The sequence below is a fragment of the Phalangium opilio genome, unplaced genomic scaffold (genome assembly GCF_054372755.1).
Source record: "Phalangium opilio isolate 3A_F unplaced genomic scaffold, DU_Popi_V2 ptg000060l_1, whole genome shotgun sequence".
NCBI classification, from domain to species: domain Eukaryota; kingdom Metazoa; phylum Arthropoda; class Arachnida; order Opiliones; family Phalangiidae; genus Phalangium; species Phalangium opilio.
In genome coordinates this window covers 3,228,854-3,243,728 of record NW_028324177.1, presented here as the reverse complement: position 1 = coordinate 3,243,728, position 14,875 = coordinate 3,228,854, and the positions used below count along the sequence as shown (strand labels likewise).

The 14,875-nt window shown below is 37.3% G+C and overlaps 2 protein-coding genes across 2 annotated transcripts; both read left to right on the top strand.

The window, feature by feature from the left end:
* The first annotated feature begins 6,247 nt into the window (after positions 1-6,247).
* Positions 6,248-7,931, top strand: LOC149666580 (uncharacterized). The gene is made up of 3 exons (XM_089841531.1): positions 6,248-6,546; positions 7,603-7,794; positions 7,885-7,931. Exons 1-3 carry the CDS (start codon positions 6,276-6,278, stop codon positions 7,902-7,904), a joined length of 483 nt encoding a protein of 160 aa, XP_089697657.1. The 5' UTR covers positions 6,248-6,275; the 3' UTR covers positions 7,905-7,931.
* Positions 7,932-10,309: 2,378 nt separating this feature from the next.
* On the top strand, positions 10,310-14,138 carry LOC149666579 (uncharacterized). Its single transcript, XM_089841601.1, has 8 exons — positions 10,310-10,633; positions 10,681-11,092; positions 11,163-11,210; positions 11,278-11,981; positions 13,060-13,284; positions 13,371-13,596; positions 13,658-13,716; positions 13,833-14,138. The coding sequence occupies exons 1-8, from the start codon at positions 10,310-10,312 to the stop codon at positions 14,136-14,138; spliced, it is 2,304 nt and encodes a 767-aa protein (XP_089697727.1).
* Positions 14,139-14,875: the final 737 nt, after the last annotated feature.

The window sequence follows — 14,875 nt, the reverse complement described above, 5'->3', positions numbered from 1 at the left end:
AAATTACCGAGATTTGTTTTAAACGTATCTAGTTTTATGTGCTCTTCTGTTGCTTCGATAACCTTACTTAAATCCATATTATACCTAAAAATACCTTTTAAAACACTACCAGCTACTCTGCCCTGACTACAAACACAAATCGAGGAAGTTCTAGCATACACAATAGCAGACGACGGTAACCGCGTAACCGCGAATTAACACAAGACCTATTTTAAGGGAGTGAACAGGCCCAGTATAGCTACGCCAATTAAACGGTCAACTACGGCGAAACTCTGATGACTCGCCACTTTTGGAAATTTTCATACTTTTCCCCTCATCCACTTTTGCTCACATTGATTGAAATGTAGTTGTGTAGCTTCTAGTATGGAATTTAGCTTTCCCGGTTTTCAAACGTGCTTTGAACTTTAATATTCTCAGAATTTCCCAGGATTTTCATTACCCATGACAACCCTGCTGACCTTTTCTTAGTAAGAGTAAGGTGAGGCGGGCCTACAGATAGTTCAAAAATCGTGGCACGGGTACGGTTTTGAGGAAGTGTAGAATAATTTTTAAACTCGTCCTAGAAATGAAGAATTTGGCATTGTTTGCTAGTCCCGTATAAGTTTATATTGTCCCTGGCCACTCAGGTTTTTGACTTCAGAACCAGTTTTTGTATACATATACATGTACTAGCTGTTACCCGCGGCGTCGCTCGCGTGTAATAAGAACTTCCATCAAAATGATGTAAAGAATGGGTAGATTTTACTGATGACTAATATTTTTGTAACACCCTTGGAGCGAAGGCACTCGGCGTTGCCCGTCAACCCGCCGGGACATATTTTATTATATTTCACACGGACATTATTCCATAAAGAAGGGTTTTTATATTTCTGGCCGTCATTTAAAAAGATGGCAACAAATCGAACCCGAAAGACCATTCAGCCCGTCTATAGGTTAAAGGAAGCCAGTGTACAAAATATTTGTGAAATCGGTTGAAACGCGCGTACTTTGTTGTATAGAGAAGATTTTTTACATTTCTGGGCGCCATTAATTAAGATGGCGGCGGATTGGAAAAATCATTCTTAGCACGCGCCTACTAATTACGAGTAACGTTCCTGTAAATTTTCAGCCCTCTAGGGCAAGCGGTTTGGACTGGGCGTTGATTATCAGTCAGTCTGTCAGTCAGTCAGGACTTTGATTTATATAGATATAGATAGATTATAAAAAAAAACGTTTTTACAAACGGAAAAAACCTGATATATACTACATCGTTGATTTTGGGTCGCCACTCACTGTTCTTGTCACGGCTTCTAAGGGACAGATATTATTTATTCTAACCGTTTCATATAACACCACCATTTATTAAAGCGGTAACATTGCGTCATGACAATTAATATCACATGTCATGACAGCACCAACTATTAATGCGGTAATCTTAACACATTTTCTTTACTTTTTATTTCGGCTGACATTTTTTGAAGCTAAAAATAAATAATTTTTACCATAACAACGAAGTTATGGTAAAAATGTCAGCCGATATAAAATGTAAAGAAAATGTGTTAAGATTACCGCATTAATAGTTGGTGCTGTCATGACATGTGATATTAATTGTCATGACGCAATGTTACCGCTTTAATAAATGGTGGTGTTATATGAAACGGTTAGAATAAATAATATCTGTCCCTTAGAAGCCGTGACAAGAACAGTGAGTGGCGACCCAAAATCCACGATGTAGTATATATCAGGTTTTTTCCGTTTGTAAAAACGGTTTTTTTATAATATGTGTCCCTTCCTTGAAAGGCTTGGTCTTACTAATAATGAAATATGAAATGATTAATTTCAAACGGAATGGATATTTATGTGTCCCTTCCATGAAAGGCTTGGTCTTACTGATAATGAAACGAATCGGAGAACGACAGAGATACGTGCATTGTAACTCAAAGAGAGTCCAAGTCTCAATAAACGAATCGAAGATACGTGCATTTTAACCTCAATGCCTTGGAGTTAGGAGAATTTTAAGTACGTCGTTAAAAGATCCCCCACCATGATAAGAGATAGATAGAGCCTACCCTCGAGAAAAACCTACGCGACCTACGCGACTTACGCGACCTATACGCTCGTGGCAGCACAAGGGTTGAAAACGAATTGTCGTTTATTCGCGTGAAGTCGTAGGGTTGCCATTTCTGCACCTCAAAAATACTTACGCTGAGGGGTCCTGTTTGCAACACAACGGTTAAAAATGAATTGGCGTTTATTCGCTTGAAGCCATAGGCCTGCCATTTCTGGCGTCAAAATTATCTACTCTCCCGTTCCAAAAATTTGCACGTACAAAGGCAGGAAACTCGAACGACCCGTATATATCAGCCAGTCTGTCGACTGGCTTAAATAAACAGTCTCGCCTCACTGCGAGAAGATTAGACAGGGTGGGGTTGGCTTCGAACTTTCTAAGATATCGGGAACACCTTCAATTGACCAGTATGTTGATGGATTTAGTGTTTTGGCAAACGAAATTGTGCAATTAGTTAATGCAAGGGGTTTTTTCTGATTGTGAAGATTTTCTACGATTTACGGAAAGAGAAAAAAATGTATGAAATGGCACCTTATGCATTGTCATGGTTACTGTATTTCGCGTATATTGAATTGGGCAAGCATTTCTCAATTTTATGCGGGCTTGCTGCACTCTTCGTAACTTTACAGCATATGCTTATGTTTATAGTGTATGCGAGCCACTGTATAGCCTTAGATCATTGTTGGGTGCTGTACAACCTTAGCACATTGTAAACCACGTGGAGTAATTTGAAATGATTTTGGCCCCTGTTTTAATTTGAACTGATAAGGCACGAGATTTTAATGTTAGTGAATGTATTTTTCAGTGGCTGGATCCTAAAGTGAATTTCTTCATGACGAGCCTTATAATCCGTTTCACGAAATGGGGTTTTCGTTCGCTCGTTATGTGCTTTTCAGTCTAAAAAATGTGAAATAGGACTGACCTTTTTTATTTTTCTCCAGAAAACATAATTGCAACCTGTTTAATATTTTACATTTATATTGCAGACTTGTATTTATGAGCAATAAATACATCGAATTTCGTTTGAAGGAAATCAATGTCACGCAGTGGACATCAAGTCACTTAAAACATAGCTTAGCCATCTCAAACGGTGTAAGTATGCAGCGTATTCTTCGAGGGGTCGGTCATTCACGAAATTCCGCACGTTACCCGCGAAATCCAAATTAAGAAATCCGAAATCAATAACAAAATCAGAAATCCCGAAAGAAATCTAACGTATTTTTGCTCATTTAAAAATCCCATAAAAAATCAGAAATCAGTAACGAAATCACGAAATCCGTAAAGAAATCAAACGTATTTTTGCTCATTTCGAAATCCCATAAAAAATCAGAAATCAGTAACGAAATCACGAAATCCGTAAAGAAATCACAAAATCCGTAAAGAAATCACTAAATCAGTAAAGAAATCACAAAATCAATAAATAAGTCACAAAATCAGTGAAGAAATCACAAAATCAGTAAAGAAATCTCAAAATCAGTGAAGAAATCACAAATTCAGTAAAGAAAGCACAAATTCAGTAAAGAAAGCACAAATTCAGCAAAGAAATCATAAAATCAGTGAAGAAATCACAAAATCAATAAAGAAATCACAACATCAATAAAGAAATCACAAAATCAATAAAGAAATCACAAAATCAGAAGCGAAATCGCAAAATCAGAAACGAAGTCAGTACAGAAATGGCGAAATCCATTACAAAATTTACGAAATACAAAATCAAAAAAAAATCACAAATCAGATGAAATCACGGGAAAAATCTCAAAATCATAGGAAATCACGGGAAATACCTCAAAATCCAACGAAATTAATTGAATTTTCGCAAAGTTCGTCGAAATCACGAGATTGGATTTCGAAATCCCGTACACTTTTTACAAAACGTCCGACCCCTCGATCGATATTCTCTCATTACCATAATGCACAGCTAACATATTAACAGGAAATTAACCTTTCTTTTTTTCGAAATGTTAATGAAGATTCTGATCATTTTTCGAAATCTAGATTAGATCACGAATTTTAGAGACATAGCTAGTCTTAAAGGAGTTGTACCCTTAAGTAGAATCCCATTAAAGGGATCATGTGATTTTTTATCGATTCTTCCACTAATTATAAGACCAGTCTGCATAGTGAAACATTCAGGAAATACAGTCTTCGAAGGATTTTAAAATTCAAATTAGGTTCGGATTTTAAGGATAATTTGAAATAAAGACTTCTGACCAATCGCGTAACGCCCTGCCTGATTGTCAACAAAATTCTCGTGGCACGCTCCATGCCAATATTTATCGCGAGATTTGAATTAAATTTGCGCGCGTGAGATGTACAGCGTGCAACTGGATTTTTTTATTTGATTAAAAAAATTGTCTTGTTTTACGTGTACATTTTGGAGCGAATTTAACGGTTCAAAGTGAGCCTAAGTTTTTACATACACATTAAAATAAATATATTTAGGTTGATATAAATTATACAATGTGATGACGCGGTTTTTGAAGGTCTGATAGTAATCGTTTTCAGCGTCGAAGTTTCCATATTTTTGAGCACATTCTGATTTAGTGATGAACCGATACCGATATGGTATCGGTACCATTTCATCACTACTATTAAAACAAGAAGCGATATCTAGTTTACTAGGGAGAAGGTGTAAATTAGCCACATTTCTAGCTTTATCTCCAGTCCAAACGTAGGTCCGGAGTTAATCCCCGCCTCTAAACTACAACCAGCATCTCATTGGTTCTTGAAAACTCACGTCAGCGCGACGCGAATGACGAAAATTACGTATTTTCTGACTGAGGAGAGGCGAAATAGCCCGGCTTCCTTTTGCGTCCCCCCCCATTGTATTTTGAGAGGGACTATGGTGCGCGAATACTAAGGCATCTTATAAGTTCTCCCTAGTAAACTGGATATCCCTTCTTGATTAAACCAAGGATAGTGGAGCTAAGAATTTCTTTGAAATATAACGAGATTGTAGTGTTTACACGCAACCTATTTGTAAATAATAATTCATTAATTTACACTTCAGCAGTTGCTTGTCAATCAAGAGCCATAATTGCATATTTACGTAAACAAGTTTGTAGGTAGTCCTCCTCTCGACTCGGAGAGGTATTTTTTTGGTCTCCCAACTTGTTATGGTTTCTAATCTACAAAAGAATCCGTAGGGACTAAATAATGACTAGCGGAATCTGAATACGAACTCTCGGGGTTTGAATAAGAAGTCGTAGGGTTTAGCGGGGTTTTTAAACGTGGAAATTTCGAAGTGCCTCGAAAGGGTTTTAAGAAAAACCGTTTTTTTCACAGTGTTACACTAAAGCCTGGTTTTCACTGGAAAAATTTCACGGAACCGTTAAAATTCCGCATAATTTTGCGGATAATTCCTCATAAAAACGGAGGCAAAGTCACTGAAACTTGTAAAGTTGTAATATGAAAGAGAGCCAGCTCGCGGAGACCAAGGCTTACCAATAGCAACCTATCGATTTTCTTAGACTTTAATGTCTTTGTAAAAATGTTCATTTTTTTTATATAAATAACGATTAAGCCAAACTTCTTTAACAATTCGTTAACTATACGTTTTTAGAAATTTAAGTCGACTACACAAACGCCTTCAAAAAAATAGCAATAAACGGCGTCGAAAAAAACCTTGCGAACTGACCAAAACCAAGCCTATGACGTCACGCATTCGTCGTTTCCTATTGGCTACCACTTTCCTTTCCGTAAAAATTTGCGGGAAAATATAAAACCAATTCTGTGCTTGCCGCCCATAAAACGCGGCAAGTTATCTCTGCGTTTTGGGCCAGTGAAAACCAGGCTTAACAACCCTGAAATAGCAAGTTTCTGCTTACAGAGTACCACCATAAGAATATTTTCATACATAAACATTTGAGCTCCCCTTTTTCCAACAACCCGCATTTATACCCGTTTTGTGTAAAATCCAAATTTCTCATATCTTTTAATTTTTATTTCAAATTGCAATACCTACATTAACTTGAAATTTCTGGCCTTTTGTGGGTTTGAAAAAGCGTCCTTGTTTCGCCAAGGATTGTGTATAAATGCAATTTTTTATAATACCTGTTTTTGTATAATATATTTATAATCTTTGAAACTGATGCATTCAACAAAACAATAGCGCAAACCTTAAATCCAAAATTTCATATTTACTATTTAGGCTTCATAAATTTTAGTTCAAAATATATATTTTTTAAAGATTCTAGACACTGTTGTACTGCAATATTACGCGGGTGAAATGGACACGATGTTACATCATGTATCTCCGATTAGTTACTTTGATTCATTCTCCATATTATCAAGCACGCCCATTAAGAACGAGCGTTCACAAAAGAATCTCACCATCAAAGGACACGATAACACAGTTTGGACGTTGAACGCTTTCTCCCTGATATTAGTGTCGCTAGTGACACTTCTAGCTACCTGTAAACAAATTAAATTATGGAAAAAGAATTGCTGGACTTTTTCAAAGTGCATCTGGATATACTTTGCTGATTTATTGCAAAATCGTAAGTGAATTAGACCGATTTAATTAAAACCATAGCAAGAAGGAATATACAATAAGGATAATTCGCTAGATTTTGCGCCGATATCAGTTGACAAGTAAGCCCCACCCTTTTCATGTCCGTCATTGCTCTGCGTTTTCCTATTGTATCCCGTGGGGATAGGTCATACAGACGCGAATGACGTATTCTGACTAGAAAAAAACAAAACTAGAGCAAATTAAACAGAAAATTGTGGCTGCCCGCGGTGCTGAATAGGTACGACAGTTGTTTTCAATTGCCATTAACTAGCTAGTTAAAGGTTTTGAACGTAAATTGATGGAGTTGAATATGTAACTCTAAGTGAAAATCGTTCTACAATTATTTCTATATCGAATCAAGTGTACTAATGATTTCGTGAGTTCCAAAAACCAAACCAAGGCTTAACGCAAAGGTAAAAGCGATAGATGGTGAAAAACATAAAGTAAGATAAAATATTAAGCCCCACCTCCGTTTACCAACCCTATGAAGGGGAATTGTCGACTATCACGCGAGCACCGGACGCCTTTTTATGCCTTCAAATATAAATCACTTCTTGGTTTAACCAAGAAGCGATATCTAGTTTATTAGCGCCATAGTCCCAGTCTCCTTTAAAAATACAAGGGGGTACGTAAAAGGAGGCCGAACTAATTCGCCTCTCCTCAGTCGAAGAATACGTAATTTTCGTCATTCGCGTCGCGCTGATGTGAATTTTCAAGAACCAATGAGATGCTGGTCCTGGTTGTAATTTAGAGGCGGGGATTAACTCCGGACCTACGTTTGAACTGGAGATAAAGCTGGAAATGCTCCTAATTTATACCTTCTCCCTAATAAACTAGATATCACTTCTTGGTTTAACTAAAGAAAAAAATAATTGAAACTTAGGAATTCTTAATGTTGCTAAAATTACGTTTAGGAAATAATTTGAGGGACGAAGTTACAAAATGTGTATAGCTACACAATTGCGCGTCTAGAATTTTCGTTTGAAATATCAGTAATTTGTTTTTCAGAAACCATATAATGATGTATATTTAATGCTTTCAGCTGTAGCATCATTGGAGGAACGTGGAGTGAAGAAATGGTTGCGCGCATTTTGGATTTTCGGAACTTTGGTGCTGGCGTATGCGTGGTCGGGAAATTTAACTGGCACACTTATGACTGGCAAGTCCCAAAAATTTGACACTATCGAAGATTTGATTGCAAATCCAAAAGTTTTGACTCTCATGTCCAAGAATTGTAAAATATACAATTTAATAACGGTATGTAAAACCATAAGTTTATAATATGTGGAACATATATTATAAACTTATGGTAAAACCTATTTAGTTTCTTCTGGAGTATGTTAATCTCTCAGTTTGAAGTTTTTTATCGACTAGTGATCGCAAAGCTGCTCGAAACCCATAAGATGTTCCAGAAAATTTTATAATAAGAATTAGATTAAAACAAAAACGAATTCAAGGTACCATAAGAACGTTGAAACAAGGCAATGCTGCCATGAAGTCATACTTTTCATAATATGAGGGAGGGGCCTATATTTTTTGGGAATATTCTAGCGTCCTCTAGAGTCTAGATTATCATTCATTTATTTCGCGTTTCCGTGTTCCGACGTAGTGACGCAAAATGGAGTCTTCCAGGTCTAGGAGTGCTGGGATCGATCTGTATCAAGAGTAAAACCATGGATAAAGAATGCGCGTGAGGATATTGTTTTCACTCTACAGGATAGGCAACTCCCTATCTCGGACGACAGCTTATTCTGTATATACTCTGTGACAACATCGGTTGTCAGCACGCGTAAAGCTAAGTCTCTATGTCACGTAGCTTTGTACGTGCTGTCAAGAGACGAAAAACTTCAGGATCTTCAGGATTTAAAATACCCGCGAGTTTTTTTAGCTCGAATCCACGGACCTCTAAGCCTTAGTTTCAAATACGTGTGAAATTGCCTACATTCTACTACACGTATTTGAAACCAGGAATGTATGGAGGGGCTGGAATGGCTAAGGGGGCTCTCGTTGTACCCTTGATGGTGGAAACATAAGGCGAGTCCTTTTTATTTTGAGAAGTGTAGCTCCTCCCCCTACGTCCGTTTAGCTGTCTACCGAAGGCGAAAAATGTCATGACTCGTTAAAAAAGGCATGGCAGAAATGACCTTTTAGGTTTTTTTAAGTTTAATGCGCTGATTCGCCGCCGTTCGCGTTCATATTCGATTCTCTCAGCCTAGGCAGAGGACCTAGGGTAGAGGGTGGAGAATTATAGCAAACAATTTTTTTGGCAGCCAATGAATGAATGAAAATAATTTAAGTGGTAAATACGATTTTTACGTCAGGCTATGACGTCACTGGCGTAAATTAAGCCACGCCAGTTGTTTCCAAGATCATTTCACGCCGATAAGGATTTGACCTTAGCCATTCCAACCCCTCCATACATTCCTGTTGAAACTAAGGCCTACAGGTCCGTGCACTCGAGCTAAAAATCTCGCGGATATTTAAAATCCTGAAGATCCTAAAGTTTTTCGTGTCTTGACAGCACGTACATAGAGCCATAGGTTTGCGCGTGCTGATAATCGATGTTGTAACAGAGTATATACAGAATAAGCTGTCGTTCGAGATAGGGAGTTGCCCATCCTGTAGAGTGAAAACAATTTCCTCACGCGCATTCTTTATCCATGATAAAACTGTTAAAATCGTTAATGATGAACTGATATATATAATGAGAGTGGGCCATAATGAATTTATAAAGAATCTAGATTTTTCTATTAGAGAGCCAGGTTTATCGGGGGCAAAGTCAGTAGTCAGTACAACCATAAGTGGATAAAGAGATAAGTGTGTCAGTTCCCATTCTTCTACTGCAAAAATACTCAATGAAAGTCTGTTTCAACACAGACCATTTAAAACAAACCTTGTGTAAGGACTAAGAGCTCTCAGTGACTTTCTCTAGTGGTCTATGGAATTTTTAGATCAGTCTGTTCGAACTTAATTTGTTAATACACTGATGTTAGGGGAATGAGAAAACTTTTTAAGCTGCTTCCATAGTATTCTACATGTTCATATTTAGAAGTCAAACAGTATTGCGACCAATGACGATGGTTCTTATAAAAATAGTACACCAATAGAAAACACCAATTTAGATCGCCTTCCTACGACGATTATTGCAATGGCGGCTGAGAATCGGCTATCGCCGTCGGTGTGAGAGAGCTGGATCGTTAAATTGGTTATAAATAAATTAATTTGAGTTATTAAAATGATCAGTATACTGAAAACGTTTAGACCCGGTAGAGTTTCAAATTCTATTGATTCCGTCGCGAAAGATCAAGGTGTAAATCCTGCGCAATCTACTCCAATAATAGTAAGCCGGCCAAGGCTTAGTAATGTCAACAGTGAAAGTAGCGTTGAAAATACTGTAAACAGTATTGTTTCAGCGGGAACTTCTTTTAATACTAATAATTTTAGTGAATCTCATAGAGCTCAGGTATGTGATTATAACCCTTTTTGTTTTGTCATATATGATGACGAGTAAATGATTCTGAAATAATGTGTTAAGGAAACGGAAAACCTAGAGCGCTTCAAAAATAACATCGCTGTTCCATTACGAGCGTTAGTTTATGAGTTTAGTAACCTAAGAATTACAGAAAAGGAAACAGCTAATAAAGGGGTATGTTGGTTTATAGTATCCGCCTATTTTCAATTTAATTCTAAGTATTTAAATAAACATATAGATTATTTACGAGATCACGAGAAATGGGTCATACGAAGAAATGTATTGCAGTGAACCCTTCAAATATATCATCTCTAACCAAGGTGTTATGAAACTGTTTCTCGCGTCTCACGGTATAAAGGAAGAATTTCCCATCTTAAAGAATGGTGTGTTTTTGACTAACATTGTCAAAGAGACTTTATCAAAATTGGCAAACTCAAATCATGTCTTTTGTGTTGGTCTTGGAAACGATTCAAGAGAAATAATAAAGAGTTTAGTGACTACACCAAAACAATTAAGGACAATTGAATACCCCTACCCTCATCTTGCATCTAGCGCTTGTGAAGGGTGGTTTGTTAAACCAGAAAACCAGCCGATTGATGAAGTCCGAAACTTGTGTGCGAATTGTAAATATCTTCGAAGATATCTTAGGGTGTGTGGAAAGCGACGGCAAGAAGCTATAAAATCTCCAGCTCGACTGAAACGAATGCAACCATCTCACACTTGCCCAACAAAGTTCCTTTCACCTCCAACTCTAATGAAAAAGAGAAAGTTATCAAGCTTCAGACACCAAAATATGAAATTAAGGCGGCGAAACTTGCAACTAACTTAAAGGATTTAAAAAAGCCGCTTCATCATGAACAGCATAAAGAAATGACTGAAGTTGTGTCGAAGATAACCAAAGACTTTACACCAGAGTTGAATGATGTCTTGAGTCATGAAGAAGGGGCTGATGAATCTGTCAAAGAATGCTACCAACGTCTTAGAGATTCTTGGAACGAAGATTGTGAAACATACTTAAAAAAGGAAAGGGAAGATTTCCTGAACGATCAATCCAGAAATGGTAATAAATATAAATATTGTAATAGGCTAAAAACATCCATCTTAACGACTGTTTTATTTCAAACTTTTAGCTTTTGGATCCAAGGGAAATCAATGGAGCCTGATCACTTATCGCATAGGTGAGTTTTTTTTTCATTGATAAAATCTCAACTCTTCATGATTAAGAAAGATATATCGTCTTTAAAGCATTGGCAGTGGCGTGCAGGAGTAGAGCAGCGTATGAAGCTCTTCTCAGCTTTAAAATCTTGAATTTACCATCATGGAGGTCTATACAACGAAAAACCTCAAAAAATCTCGATGAGCCTGGAATAAACCATGCCTATTTGCGCGAACAAAAAGAAACTTACGACATATTTGTGAAGGAACAAATTTTGCTTGGACATGCTGAACCTAAATGTGACGGTGTTTTAGTTTTTGACGAAGTAAAGGTTTGCGGGAAACTCATCTGGAATAGTAAAAATAACCGCCTAATTGGTTTGTCAATGCCACCGGATGAATACGCGTTTCTGGATGATTTATACCAAGAGCTAACGGATGAGAAGGAGATTTCAAAAGCTAATTACATGATGCAATTCCTTTGGCGAGACCTTACGTCAAATTATGATATTATTGGACCCTATTTTTCTTTATCTTCAACTGCTGATGCCCACACAACCTTTGGTTGTCTTTTTCAAGCGCTGAAAGCGTTCCAAATTCACGGCTTCAATGTTTCTGGAGTCGTATGTGATGGAGCGTCAGCCAATCTCGCAGTCATAAAACAATGTGTTGGGTTGCAAGGAACTTTTAGCTACAAAAACACTGAAGAATTCAACATAAACGTCAACGCTAGTTTCCCGAACCCCTTCAAACTTGGACGAAGCATTCATTTCATCATTTGCCCATCTCACCAAGTAATATTGTTATAACCAGGAATGTATGGAGGGGTTGGAATGGCTAAGGTCAAATCCTTATCGGCGTGAAATGATCTTGGAAACAACTGGCGTGGCTTAATTTACGCCAGTGACGTCATAGCCTGACGTAAAAATCGTATTTACCACTTAAATTATTTTCATTCATTCATTGGCTGCCAAAAAAATTGTTTGCTATAATTCTCCACCCTCTACCCTAGGTCCTCTGCCTAGGCTGAGAGAATCGAATATGAACGCGAACGGCGGCGAATCAGCGCATTAAACTTAAAAAAACCTAAAAGGTCATTTCTGCCATGCCTTTTTTAACGAGTCATGACATTTTTCGCCTTCGGTAGACAGCTAAACGGACGTAGGGGGAGGAGCTACACTTCTCAAAATAAAAAGGACTCGCCTTATGTTTCCACCATCAAGGGTACAACGAGAGCCCCCTTAGCCATTCCAGCCCCTCCATACATTCCTGTTATAACTAAACCATGGATAAGGAATGCGCGTGAGGAAATTTGTTTTCACGCTATAGGATCGGCAACTCTCTCTCGAATGACAGCTTATTCTGTATATACTCTGTTACAACATCGGTTGTCAGCACGCGCAAAGTTAGGTCTCTATGTAACCTAGCTTTGTTCGTGCTGTCAAGAGGCGAAAAACTTCAGGATTTTCAGGATTTAAAATAGCCGCAAGTGTTTTTCGCTCGAGTGCACGGACCTCTAGGCCTTAGTTTCAAATACGTGTGAAATTGCCTACAGCCTACTACACGTATTTGAAACTAAGGCCTAGAGGTCCGTGCACTCGAGCTAAAAAACTCGCGGATATTTTAAATCCTGAAGATCCTGAAGTTTTTTGTCTCTTGTCAGCACGCACAAAGCTAAGTTGCATAGAGACCTAGCTTTGGGCGTGCTGACAGCCGATGCTGTAACAGAGTATATACAGAATAAGCTGTCGTTCGAGATAAGGAGTTGCCTATCCTGTAGAGTGAAAACAAATTTCCTCGCGCGCATTCTTTATCCATCACTAAACGCTAAAACAATTGAACTAATCATGGATATTTATTTTATATTTTCAGCTTAAAAATTTGGTCAACGCATTGTTTGCATCTCATTCTGATCGTGCAAAAGAATTTATCATTGATGGCACAGAGTTTGGTTGGCAACAAATTATTGATTTAAAAAAACGAGACGATCAGCGTAGTGCCAAAAGCATCCCAAGATTTGTTCCAAAATTGCTTCAAAGCTATATCGACCGAGATGCTTGGACAAAACTTAATGTCAAACCAGCCCGGATTTTACAGGTGAGGATTTCGAAGTCTAGCATGTAGCTCTTGGTTATCATCTCCATTTCCTTACTATATATTCTGATAAACTTGCTTTATTCCAGCAAAGTGATGTTCTATCAGAGCTATATGAATATGCCAATCCGAAGGAAGGGAAACCTGATGACGCTCCCCAAGTTATGTGCACCTACGCATATTTGAAAGCTTGCCAATATTTATTTGAAGATGGAATGCTATCCAGAATGAAAGTTAAAAATATTACTAGCCCTACTCTCGAAAATCTAGACAAAGGATTGAATTACTTTACTGAATGGCTCAAACAGATTCTCAGTAAGATTGGGGGGTGCGATTGAACTTAATTATCGTAATGTTCGGTTTTTTGTTTTGGTAGATGATGATCCAGAGTATAATCCGAGTAACCCTCGTCAAAAGAAATTTCTTTCTTGGCAGGTGTGTGATAGTTTGGTTAGTTGTTTTAGGGAAGGAAGATTTATTTTTTCAATTACTTTTCTTAGTTTTGGGCTTCATTTCGACATAAACATTTTACAATATTATTATGTTTTTAGACTTGGGCTCTCTTAAGAATAATGGTTTTTGGTATGAAAAGCTTGGCTGAAGAGTTTTTCAAAACATATACGGATGGAAACTATTATTTGTGCCCACTAAGAATCAATGGAAGTGCGGTAGAGACGTTATTTTCTCAATATAAACATAGCGCAGGAGGTAAATTAACAAGCGTTAACTTTAATACATCCCGAAAAAATGTTTTAACAACTCGAGATGTCAAAGGACATCACAGTGAAAAGGGTTATCGCGATGTTCCTTTATATGTACGAGAGGCTTTTGACCAAAAATTTAAGACAAACAAATAAATGAGGTGGATTTATTTCACTGTATCATTAAAATGAATTATCACATTTTTTGGAATATCACATTTTTTTGGAATATCACATTTTTTGGAATATCACATTCTTTGAAATATCACATTCTTTGAAATATCACTTTTAAATGATCACTTGTTTAAATGAATACAGATTTTAGACATCATTACTTTAAAATTGTACATAATTAGATAAGTGAGCTGGAGCTCTTTTCTTCCTTTTTCCTAGAGTACTTCCAGACTTTTGTACTGGACTAGTTTGGTGGGTGACTAAGCTATTGGTACCCGTTGGGTTTTTCTCTGGAGAATTTCTAGTTGAGGAATTTTTAGAAACTGCTTTCTTACAGCTTTGTTTAGGAACATGTTTTTCAGGTACATATGTGGTTGAGGAGTTTTCAGGAAGTTTCTTTGGATTATTTTTAGAAACTACTTGCTTACAGCTTTTTTTAGGAACACGTTTTGTGGTTGAGGAGTTTTTAGGAACTTTCTTTTCATTATTTTTCATCCCATTTTTAGCAATGACAAAAAGCTCGTCTCTTAATCCGTTTGCACCTTTGAAATTGTAATCCCTTGCTGTTAAAAATTCATTGCAAAGCGCGTGTGTAAATTTTCTTTGCAGTTCTTTCTTAATCAAAAGAGCTTCTTCTCCAGAAACCAGATTCTCAGCGCAACCCAAAAATGTTTCCGTTAAAATTCCATCATTGCTTGACACAAAATCTTTAACAGCCT